At 36.0% G+C, this 13,103-nt stretch overlaps 1 protein-coding gene across 3 annotated transcripts in view; it reads left to right on the forward strand.

The window, feature by feature from the left end:
* The window catches only part of ATP9B (ATPase phospholipid transporting 9B (putative)), a 161,975-nt gene that overhangs the window by 26,605 nt on the left and 122,267 nt on the right, over positions 1–13,103 (forward strand). For all 3 annotated transcript variants that reach the window (XM_072411551.1, XM_072411552.1, XM_072411553.1), the window contains 2 exons: positions 1,009–1,117; positions 5,767–5,825. In XM_072411551.1, the coding sequence (XP_072267652.1) occupies positions 1,009–1,117; positions 5,767–5,825 (168 nt within the window). The remainder of the gene's footprint in view (positions 1–1,008; positions 1,118–5,766; positions 5,826–13,103) is intronic.

Genomic DNA, 13,103 nt, shown 5'->3' on the forward strand with positions numbered 1-13,103 from the left:
TACCTGCGAAAAATAAATACTTCTCTTCCCTGTTCTCTGTACTGCCTAACACTATTTAGCTGCAAAGTATTTGTTCTGTGTGACCATTTTTCCCACTGCAGTTAAAGGTGACTTTCACCTACCCATTATTACAACACTACAGGAGTTGAGCTCTGCAGGAGATATATTTTGCAATATATATTTTATTTTATTTACCATATTTGAAATTCCTATTCATTACAGTCAGATATTTCACATCAGAGCGTTATTTTGATGGGCTGTAAAGAAAACGCATCCTCAGCATTTGGAATATACCCAAAACGCTTGAGAACACTTATATACACTCCATATGCCCCATTGACATGATTGAAGCGTTAGTGGGTATTTTTGGGGCATTTTGGAAGGTGTTTTTCCCTTTTTACTAGCTTTTCTCTGCCACACATCTTGATTTAAAATATATTTGTAAATGCTTGAAAACTCATACAAAAGCTGTATGGGCATTTAGAAATGTTTAATATTAACAGCAGACAGGGAGAGATCAGGAACAAGGAGATAATCTGTGCATATCACTCCGTAATAATGCAGATGACCACTAAATTTTGGCATCAATGTTCTTCAATTCAAGGAAGAATTTGCAGTGTATTGATTAAAAGAATACTAAAACCTGAGGGTAGGTGCTCAAATGAACTGTCCATGATTTCTCAGTACAGTCAAGATTTGCAAGAAACAATAAAAACACATGTTCTTGTTGAGTGAAATACTGGATCCCCTCATTTTCTTCCCAGTTGACAGGTGTCAGAAAGAACAGGAAGAGAAGGCAATGCCTCCTTTGGTAACACCACAATGATTTTTATCAGAAAACCCTTCCCTAATCTATCTAAAAACTAAAAGAAAAGTTATGAAAAGGGTTGGGCTTTGATTGGTAACTTAGCTGGTTAACCTAATATGCGTTTGCATTGTGCTAATTATGCATTTTGTCTGTGATATGCTCTCCAAAAAAATTATCCTATGTATTTATGTTCATTTTAGGGGTTTGTTCTGGCTGTTACAATGGTAAGAGAAGCAGTTGATGAGTATCGGAGATTTAAACGGGACAAAGAAATGAATTCACAGCTATACAGCAAGCTTACCATTAGAGGTTAGTATGTGTTATATAGCTATTCCCCTTTTCATCAGAAGAAGAATCCTTGAAAAAAAAAAGAGGGCCAGAGGGCCTGATTTATTAAAGCTCTCCAAGGCTTGAGAGGATACACTTTCCACAGTAAAGCTGGGTGATCCAGCAAACCTGGAACAGATTTCCTAAAATCATTTTCTGTTAGCAAACCCTCTTTAATCCTGGATTAGGTCCATTTCAGATTTTTTGGATCACCCAGCTTCACTGATGAAAGTGTATTCCTTCAAGAGCTTTAATAAATCAGGGTCAATGTCTTTCTTTGGATGTCCGTATGTCCTGGAAATGGATTTAAATAATCCACCTTTACAAATACAAACACACACATATATGCATATATATCCTTTATCTTCAAAGAATAACCTTCTGTGAAAGTCACCTTCATAAAGAAAAAAGGAAAACTGTTTCCACTACATTCAGTAAATATCTTCTACAAAACCTACTGTGCTAGAAGCCTTTTTTTCTTAATTGAGTTTTGTACTTAGAACTGTGAACAGAACAATTATAAAACAAAGAGTTTTCCAACATAGCTGCAGTAGAAAATAAATAAGGCAAATTTGCACTGGTGCTGGCATTGTTTACTATATATGCAGTTTAATCTGCAGAAAACACAGAACATATCTTAGACCATATATGAGTCCATACACTTCATGTTCTTAGAATATCTGTTTTTTCTTAAGTGTTCACATTAGTTTCACTGTGGGGAGCATTCTATCAAAGTACAGCATTTATATCTTATCAAGAAATTGTGAACAATTTGCAATTCACGATTGAGACATTGTTGTGGAGTAATTTAATCTAACTATATAGAAGTGATTGTTTTATGAAACTTTGGTCAATTTCGTAACATATTTCTCAAAAGCAATTACATTTTTCCTTAATTGGAATAGTTGTGAATACCTGAGTACTCCAAATGCAGAAAAGCTTTTAGTTAATTCACATATTATAATCTTACAATAAAAAAGTAAATGGCTTGTATGAAAATGAATTGTTTCTTTTTTTTTAATAACATTAACATATCTAAAGAAGACATCTTTTCATTCATGATTCTCAATATGTTTAGGAACGAAAGATTCAGTTTTTTGTTTCTGTATGTTTAAACTAACCAGTACCAGTTTAAACTAAGTGTATGTTTTTTAATGTAATTTTTTATTGACTTTTTTTTACTTTTAAGATACAAACATATAACATAGTGCAAGAAAAGAATACAAATACCATATCCAGCTTAAGGCTTCTACTTCTCACTGCATAGACCAATTAGGGACAAGGCTTATTGAAACTTTAACATCCTCCATTAAGTATATGTTTTAAGTTTCAGGGCTTTGGTCATTTATACACCAATTAAAGATTATACTACATGGCAGAGTAACTAGGTTGGTCATTCAGCATTGTTGTTCAGGCAAACTGTGATCACAGAAACTCCTATCAACCATCCCTGCTTATTTCAAGACCACTTTTCACATCCTGTTGAAACAAAGAAGGGGCATAATCCTATTTGTGCAGATACATTCTTATGTAACATTGCAATATTGGGTAAATCTGTGAACAGTTGGGGTTGATGACAGGTATATGGTAGGGCAGGTGCATCACACTTCTGCAATGTCCTGATGGATTTGCATTGTGCATTTTTACATTAGACCGTTCAAGTGCTTCTAATGAACATTCACCAAGCAAACTGGTAAAGGGGAGCCATAAAAAAGTGGTTACATTAACATTGAACTATATATGCATTGGAGATAGTTTATATTATTAAATGATATCTAGAATACCCATTGTCCTGTACTTGTTGAACTACAATGCCTTTGGTGCTGTACTTGCTAAGCAGAATACAAATCAGTAGATTTAAAAATAAAAGTAAAATTTTAAAAGTAATATAAAATAATATGAAATCTGCACATTAGGTCCTCACAAAGGCCAATATCAATAAATAACTTTGTTTTTGGCAAAGGTTAATTATGTATACAGGAAATGTCACTATGCAACATAACAAAAATATTATTTAGTATTATTCTTTAGTATCATTTAGAAATTGTATTTCCTGAATCCTATGTTGCCTTTTTACTTAGTAACAGGCTAATGCTATATGACCATAAATTAATAAGTTGTAAAATGTAATAAAGAGCATTTTATAATAATCCATTGTTTTCCAGAGGTATAACCAATGTTTTGAGTCTCTTTATTCTATTTTTATTTTTTCTTTTATTATTATTATTAATATATAGTTACAACATTTGCCAGATACAGTGACAGAATATTTGTTTTTTTTTTTACTTCAAACCCATTTGATGACTAGTAGGCGTCCTGTGATATAGACATGGGACTGCTTTAAGCTTACTCATACACATTCTTTGACTTATTGGTAACATACTTTTATTTAACATTTGAGTAGCATCATATTGTATGCTTTTCTTTGGTATCAGGAGTAACTGGTTCTAAATATATATTGGAAATTCTTTTTGAGTTTTATGTTTTAGACTTGTCACTACTTTAGCACTGTGTATTAAATTTAAATAGGTTGCAGATCTCCAAGTTTATAATTTTGAGATGTTATTTTATTTCACCATGATCAGATTATTGGACATTGTGGTGGGGCGCCATTTACTCACTTTTGATATTTTTTTTGCCCAGTATTGAGTAACATATAAATCTCAAGAGTTGTTTCTCAATATCAAGAGTTTCGGTGTAATTTTCTTTAGCACATAAGAAATATTTATTGGTTTTTCCAAGCCACACTGCTGCAAACTGCAATGCTTTTTATCCAGTGACTGTAATGAATTACTATTGACGCCTATTTCAGTGCTTGGATTCTGCATATTGCTGTAGGCTAAAGGCCTACATCTTGGTGGACCATAAAGTCTGGATGTGCAGCTACCACTGACAGCTTTGAACTTTTTTATTGGTAATTACACAGCTGGTGAAGAATGCTTTTGTTTTGAGATGTTTTCGAAGAAAAAAAAATATAGTTCACTAAAATCTTTGCACTGACAACTATATCTATTGGTTTGTTTTGTGGCACTGCTCCAGTTAAAACAACTCTGCATTAATTACATCTTTACTCCCTCCCCATGGAAGGCGCTTTCTGAATTTGAAGTTCAACATTCGAAAGGAAACAACTATTTTATTTTTATATTGGTGTATTCAGAAAACATACTGTGGGTTTCTGTGGAAAAAATATGTATTGGTACTTGTAATATTTCTTCAAGGCAACCCAGTTGTTCCTGGTTCACCTGGTTACAATTTTTCCTTTCTCCTTCAAATATGCCCACTATGTTTTCTTGCATGATGGTTGTGATTGAAACAGTTTATATGTGTTCATTTGATCTGGTTTGTTTTATATTAATTGTTCTTTCTGTTTGTCTGTCTTTATTTTCCCTTACTTATTCTATTTTTGTAGTTTGAACTTGAAAAAGTAATGACATTTATATTCTTTGGTCTTTATAAAAAAGAGTTTTCAAATTTGGTAAGATGATGAACTGTGAATCAAAAAATAGTGTTATTGTAAGATTTGGTTGAATTTCTTCTTCTCAATCTGTTTTTGGTATTCTTGATAATGAATAGTAAATAGCAGCTAGGTGAAAAAAGGAAGGCTTTTCCTAAAAGTGATTTGTTTGATTGCCTAGTTACAGGAAGACTGTACTTATAAAATATATTAGCTCTTTAGATATATACAGAAATTCTAAACTACTTTGCAATTATAGGCAAAACAAATAAAGATGCTTTATGGAAGCCCCGTTACAATCAACATTGGTGCTTTTCCATGACTGGAGAAGATACACTTTCATCAGTGAACCTGGGTGATCCAGCAAACATGGAATAGATCTGGTCCATGATTGAAAACATTTGCTAACATAGCAAATTACTTTTAGGAAATTTATTCCAGGTTTGCTGTGTCACCAGTTTCACAGGTGAATTGTTTCCTCTCCAGCCTTGGAGAGCTTTCATAAATTCTATACAAATTCTATAAAATTCTATTCAAAATTATTGTAAAAACAAGAAACAAATGTATATTAACAAAGGTTGCATGCAGCAAAGAAGTATACATGCGTTCAGATATATAGGTTGCAATTGCTGAATGAATCATTTGTTGCACTTTACTAGTAATCATTGACATAAAGAAAGACTATCTTTTAGGATTTATTATTTTATAAGTATTTACTAGTTTAAATACCCTTTCCCATTTATTTCACCTCCCCCCTTTCATAAATACAATTTCTTGCATAGGGAAATTCCTACTAATCAAGTCTTAATGAAACAAACAATTTTGATATTTTAAACCATTTAAAAAATGCAGATAAAGCACAAATATGTATTTATTCTTTTATTAATGATAAAACAAGCTTTACTTGCTGGCATTTAAAATGTTTAATGTGTAAGTGCATCATATGCCCTTTTGTGTCTTTTAAACTTTAATGTGAATTTTTAAAATGATCTGAAGACAAAAAACTTGAGCCAGTGTGATGTTTTATATAAACAGAATGCCACATAACCAAAGGGAACAATTAACATGATAAAATATGCTATATAAATATGTGAATTGTGTTTCTGTTTTTGTCTTCCAGATACATATGCATATTCATGGCTCAGTTTTCAGATTGTGTTTGTCTTATTTCTTGTAGGTAAAGTGCAAGTAAAAAGTTCAGATATACAAGTTGGAGATCTAATTATAGTGGAAAAGGTAATAACTTCAGTTTACTGTTAACCATGGTATATTTTAACAGAAATAATCAGAACAATCACACTTTTTAAGATGTCATTAAATGTTGTCTAACAGGTGAAGTGGAATGTTGCCCAGATATTATATTGGAACAAAGATTACCAAATTGGCTACTTCACAGATACCTTTTTATATTACCTTACCAGTGTCCTAGCTGTTATTTTCTTTCTCCTAAGAGTACTTCTGCTTCCGACTGCACATTCCTGTTGGCCAGTTAGACATTTTATCATAGTGATGAGTGCATAAAAACTTGCAAGGTTGGAGGTATTAAATTGTTATGCTGCTTAATGCTTAGATTCTTGGCTGTCTAGATGTGTGACAGGGCCTAGATGTGGAGTCATGGCTAGGTGTAATTTAGGACTTCAGTGCAAGTACCTTTACAGGTTCCCTCAGTTAAATACACCATTTACAGAATGCTGTTTAATTGTCACAATCTACTCAATTGTTGTGTAGAAATTACATGTCTTCTCTGTTTTAGAGAAAGGGGATTTTCCTTTAAATTTGGAATGCATAAGTACATGTGTTACATTTTTAAACAACAGCAACCACAATTTTAGCTGCTGTATTGAGTGCCGCCAATAAATTTGGTAGGTCTTTGTTTTGGCCCAGTGACAGTGGGCCTGATTTATTAAAGTTCTCCAGGTCTGGAATAGCTACTTTTTTATCGGTGAACCTGGGTGATCCAGAAAACCTGAAATGGATTGGGTCCAAGATTCAAAACATTTGCTAGCAATATATATTCTCTCCAGCCTTGGAGAGCTTTCATAAGTCAGGACCAATGCCTACATTGGCTGTAGTGGTTATAGAATTCTTGTTTGACAACCAGATCTTGAAGTTGGATTTGGTAACAATTACACAAAAACTTTTACAATTTTTGCCACCTGTATGACAAAACGTATGCGTAACAATGGATTGATCAGACACCAAGCATTGTAGGTATAAATAAGGACTGGGTGTTTTCACCATTGTGCTATGGGTTTATTGGATGAGGATAGTAATGTAAGTACTACTGTGCAGTTCTTAGGTATATTTAGGCATCTTTCGATGCCTGCATACAGGTTGGCATAAAAACAAAAATGTAATTAGTTTTTTTTAATTTTTATCTTTTCAGGGTTTTAGATATTTGTAGAACATTTTTATTAGTTTAATACAGATAGTCCCTAGGTTACATACGGGATAAGGACTGTAGGTTTGTTCTTAAGTTGAATTTGTATGTATGTCGGAACAGGTACATTATTTTAATAAATGCAATTAGGACAGATGTTTGTCTAAACATATTATTAGGCAGCATGTTGTCAGTTACTGTGTGTATATATATAGAGCCTATGCATTCATTAACTTCTGGAGCAAGCTGAGCTTTTATATGCAAAAAGAAACAGTCGCAGAGTTTGTCTTGGTCATTAGAGTTACAAGAGCTTGCAGAACAGCAAAATATTTCTTCTGTAAGTCATGCAAACCACCCCCTTAAGCCTTGGTCCTACACACGAAGGAACAGGGAAGCCCTGTTCTTATCTGAGAGTCGTCCGTATGTCGGATGTCCTTAACTCAGGGACTACCTGTAGTCAATTTTTCTTCAACTAAAAAAAATATACCTGCATTCTGTTGATTCCATGGCATGATTTTACAGTTACTGGCTTACTAATAGGAAAAGCCACCACAGTCTGCTCACTGTCACACTAACTTCTTGCTCGCTAAAGCACAGGCATCTCCCTCCTGCGCATGCGGGCAGTACTGACTTTGGGCGTGCCTGCTCTCCCAAGTTTTCTCAATTTCGACCGTCCCTCCGGCCAATCGGGAAATAGCCTCTTAATCATCCCTGGCTATTAAGCTGGCTCAGACACAGCACTCAGCTCTGTGCAACCTGTCTCCACTGGTTCCGAGCCCCATAGCTCTGCTGAGCATTTCCTTTACAGCTGCTTTTTAATTCAATGTTTCCTCTGTCCAGGTCCTGTGTTAACTCCTTATTGCCCAGTCTGGTGTTTCCCTGCCTGTTCCCTTGCGCTGTTTCAGTGTTCCTCTGTGTCTGGAGTATTCCTGTGCCTCCCGTGTCACCTGTGCCTCCTGTAGCTTTCAGTGTCTCCTGTATTCCCTGTGTCTGCAGTGGCCCCTGTGTCACTGGTGTCTAATTCCTGGATCCCTACTATTTGATCCATGGCTTGTTACCTGACCTCTCTCATGCTTGCTGCCTGCATCGACCCTTTCCTTCCTTGACAATTTTTCTGCTTAGTTATTTGGTACCGTGTTCATCCTGCCCATTCTGGTGTGCCCAAGGACCGCAACCTGGCCATAACCAGCAGTGCAACCTTCTCACCACTAGAGGCTCTGGAGAAGACCTGGTTTCTGGCCCTTCTCAGGGCTCACACCAGTTCTGTGCAAGCCGTAGCGCCACCTAATGGTCCTGTCTCCCCAAGTGTGGAACTCACTTGTTGATCTCACTTGTTGATTGCTTTGTTATTACTAGTACTGCTGGGGAAGCAAGATGCATCCCTCCCAGACATATCAAGCTGTAGTTTGAATTTGTTCTCCTGCTATTCAGACTAAAAGACTTCTGACTGCAGGTGGTAAAAATGAAATATGCACATGTATGTTCATAGTTGCAAGAATTTTTACAGGAATTAAGGCTGTATTAATTTTAGACTTACATTTATTTTAATGTGCTCAACAGATGGAAAACAAACTATGTAGTGATGTCCCCAGTAACTCCATATTCTAAAATGTGCATGCAGTAATGTGAAAATGTTACCCTTTGTATAGAACATTGGTCAGAAGAAGAAGTTTTTTTTTCATAAAACATTGATCTATGTTTTATGATTATCGCAATGTTGCAACAAGTTTTTTTTTCTTCTGAGTTTTGCAATGGCCAATAAGCTGTTCTTTGCAATTGACTGGAAGATGCATCAAAGGGATTTTAACAGTGAAATTAAACATTTCAGAGGGCGATCCATATGTTTACAACTAAAGCAAACAGTCTGTTTGAAGTGTTCAATTTTCATGCCACAAAGAAAAGCCCCATTTTTAAGCACCTGGTTATTTTTCAAGCCAATCTTAACATTCTAATTATTAGGGGAGACATAATAGTACATGGCTGACGTTGATTGTTTAATAAACAGACAGTACAGTATTTAAAGATAGAAGAAGCAACTGTGGTAGTTAAACTAGAAATGTTTGCACAAGTCATGCAAAAACCTGCATATTCATTTTAAATTAGGTAGTTTTGTCGTTCATATTCTCCACCTACATTCAGAGTTGTTTTTTTCATTTTTAGCTACAGTGTAGATGGCCCTTTCTATTTCCTAATTTATTCTGCATCATTATCATCCTCCATCCACGATTCCTCATTCCAATCTTGCTCACCGTAATATATAAAGTTCATCCAGTGTTTTTAATGAAATATGCAACACACTAAGTAGGATTCTTTTTATAATTGGCTGCTGAAAGAGTACAAGCCTAGCAGTTGAAGCTTAAAGATTCAATTAATGGAGTCCGCTATAGGTGTAGCATTCCATTAGGTGTTATTAGATGGGCAGCTTTAAAAAGATGTATATTTAGGTTCCCTCATTTGTTAGGGAGAAGCCATAAAGCTTGCTTAGCACGTTGGTGCACTGGTATACAGTTGTGCTCCTATACTTACAGAATCTATAAAACATTGTTTGAAAAATATGACTGATTATTCAGAATACCTTCCTTTTATTTGGTGAGTGCTCAGATGAAGCAGTTTATTATTACAATATTGTGTGCGCCCTTTTAAAATCATATTGATAAATGAAATCACCCAAATGGGTCTGATCAAATGTTTACATGTCCTTGAGTTTTGGGGCTAATAATGTACGTAAATATTGACACACATAGGTTCCAATTAGAGGAAACTGTCCAGACTTGTAACTTGTGTGATTACAATCAATGTCTGTGTGTAAATAGTCAAATGACATTCATACAGATGTGCACTGATTTTGGTAAATCCAGAGGCATGTAGCAAACAAAAGAACTATTCATGGGCCTGCAAGGAAAGATTGTTGAATTGTACAAATCAGGAAAAGAATATAAAAGTACCATTTTTTTCAAATGCCTTCAGCAGAATTCAAACTGTAATAAAAATGTGGAAAAGTAGGGGTTCTGTTGTAACCGAGTTACGGTCAGGTGAACCATCCAAGATTGCAGCTACATCTGCCAGGAAAATATGTTGACTTGCAAAGAAATACGCACAAGCCACTTTAGCTGAGTTACAGGCTTCTCTGAAAACAAGTAAAGTTCAGTGTTTTCCCTGGATTTTTTTCTGAGCTATGTGAGAAGAAGCTGTGGGTAAGTTGTCAAAAAGGCGGTGGGGCGACACAAGTCAAATGTACTGTTCCCAGATATTGTTGCAATAGGAATCCAGTAACCCCTGTATTTCAGCAGTCAGCTTTCTACCACCCATCTCTAATACCACCCATCTCTAAGTATTATTCCCCAACTGTCCTGTACCCCTGGAATGTGACTTTTTTTATTTTTTTTTGTAACTACCAAAAAACTGAAAAAGTGCTAGGTGGTGCTCCCTGCTAAAAGAGCTGAGCAGAACACTGGGTGTTGTTTCAATGTGCACAGGAAGGAGGCCCTTGAACAAAATTAGAATGCACGGTTGAATTGCAAAAAAAAAGAAAGAAAGCCTTTTTTGTGCCATTTAGATAAGCCTAAAATCCAGTGATGAGCCCAAGATTGAATTTTAGGGTCACAACTTTAAAGACCTATTTGGAGAGGAGGCAACAAGGCTTTTAATGAAAAGTACACCTTACTGTAAAGCATGGAGGTGGATTTCCTATGTTCTGGAGTTATGTGGGAAGCAGCTACACAGAAAACCTATTTAAATTTAGAAAATTTATGGAAGATAAAATGTTACTAGAAAGTATTGGAAGACATCTTTAAGTGCTGAAGCTGTGCATGGGACACACTCTTACACAGACGAATGATCCAAAACAAAAGGCCAAGTTGAACTTTCAGTGGCTAAAGCAGAAAAAAGTGAATGTGGTGGAGTTCCTTACACAGTCTACAGACCTTAGTATATTTAAACCAAACACTTGGGAGATCCCAAACGTTCAGTTCGTGCAAGTCGGCCCAAACATGTATAGGACCTGGAGGCTTTTTTTCCAAAAGAATGGACAGCTTTTACTACCTGATAAAATCAAGGGCCTCATCCACAACTACTACTATAGTTGATGCTTTGGGGGGCAATGCACAGTATAAGGAACTGAGGGTATACAAAACTTTTGAATCTCATTATTTTTCTTTGCTATTGCTATTTTTTTTATTGTTGGTAATATTCTGCTGATGCTTTAGCGTTTGTTATGTATCCTATTAAAAGTAAATGATTTCATGCAAGTGTTTTGCCTGGACCACCCATGTTTTTTTTTTTTAAACAAATTATGCCAGGGCATGTAAACTTTTGAGCACAACTGTATGTACTGTACCATGTATTCTTGTGGCCTTTCAAATACAAAAGTACAAACATACCTTTCCTAAAGTATAACTTCATGTCACACTTACCTCTTCCTCACTAAAGCACAGTCGCCTCTCTCCTGCGCATGCGGGTAGTTTTGACTTTGGGCTTGACTTCGCTCCCAAGCTTTATCAGTTTCGCCCACCCCATCGACCAATCAGGAAACAGCCTCTTAATCATTCCTGGCTATTTAGCTAGCTCAGACACAGCACTCAGTGTTCATGCAATGTGCCCCCACTAATGCTGATCCCCCTAGCTCTGGTGAGCATTTCCTGTACATCTATTGGTTAATTTAGTGCTTCCTCTGTCCAGGTCTTGTGTTGACCCCTTGTTGCCCAATCTGTTGTTTCCCAGCCAATTCTCTTGTGCTGTTCCAGTGTTTCTCTCTGTCTGTGGTTATTCCATTGTCACTTGTGCCTCCTGTTGCTTACAGTGTCTCCTGTGTTTGCTGTGTCTGCTGTGCTCCTGTGTCACCGATGTCTATTTCCTGGATCCCTTGTATTTGACCCCTGGCTTGTTACCTGACCTCTCTTGCTTGCTGCCTGCATCGGCCCCGGCCTTCCTTGATAATTCTTCTGCTTAGTGATTTGGTACCGTGTATCTTCCTGCCCACCCTGGTGTGCCCAAGGACCGAAACCTGAAAGCAACTAGCAGTGCAATGTCCTCACCATCCTCACCACCACCGCTCTGGAAAAGACCTGGTTACTGCTTAGACTCTGCTGCTTGGCTGTTCTCAGAGCTGACACCATTTCTGTCCAAGTCGTTGTGCCCCATAGTGGCCCTGTCTCTCCAAGCATGATACTGCACCTATCAAAAATGCTCTTACTCTTTAAGCATTAACTTTTTTTTCAGTAGTATGAAAACTAAAAAGAGTCACCGACTTCTTTATAATTTTATTTATAGTTTGTGCTTATTCGGTAAAGGTTGAAGTATTAAAATATGAAAGTAATTTGCCACAAACTAGGTTCATCAAAAAAATATTATTATAAGCTATGTGCTTAAATGCCCTTTTGGTTTATTTTTAAAAAATTGCTAGAAATTTCTATTTCTTGGCATTATCTCCCATGTTTAGTTGCAAATGGGATTAGACTGTTTTTCAGTTTTTTTTATCGTGTCACAGTTAGCACTACAATCAAAAAGAGCTTTACTAAGAAGAACAGATGTATAAAACATCTGTAAATGGCTGAATGCACAGTGTGCTTTTGCAGCCTTAGGTCAGCCTTTTGCACTCTCTATGAATTGGCTCTGCTAAATAAAAATACACAGCAAGAACATCTGTTACACTTCTGCTCTCTAGCAGAGTTTTATGGTAGTTTTCTTATGATGTCATCATATAGCTTACCAGCAGATTGTATTGTCTACTTGCCTGTGGCACTTTCCTTCAATTATCTTCATATGACATACTATATCAAGTGTTATATCTCCTTCTACTCTGGCACCTCCGTACTCTTGATTTGAGGGTGTAAGTTACGGTATATGGTAAAGAGAACAGCCCTTGTAAATAAATGGATGCTAAATCTGTCCATATTTCTATAGACAGAGATGGCTTTTTTAACTCATTTCAAAGCAAGATCCAATTATTTGCCTTTAAAACCTTTTGTGAGTTTTAGGGGGTTGACAGTCTGTCAGTTTTCCCACTTTCTGTGATTTTTTTTTAAAACATCTTTTGTGCTGATCTTTTCTATTTATTTCATGTGACAGATAACTGCACACTGAAGGGTTGATTTCTTCAACGCATTTCAAAGTTTTTTTCTGTTTTTGGGGAGCAG

Source organism: Pyxicephalus adspersus, chromosome 5 (assembly GCF_032062135.1).
Source record: "Pyxicephalus adspersus chromosome 5, UCB_Pads_2.0, whole genome shotgun sequence".
Classification (NCBI taxonomy): Eukaryota; Metazoa; Chordata; class Amphibia; order Anura; family Pyxicephalidae; genus Pyxicephalus; species Pyxicephalus adspersus.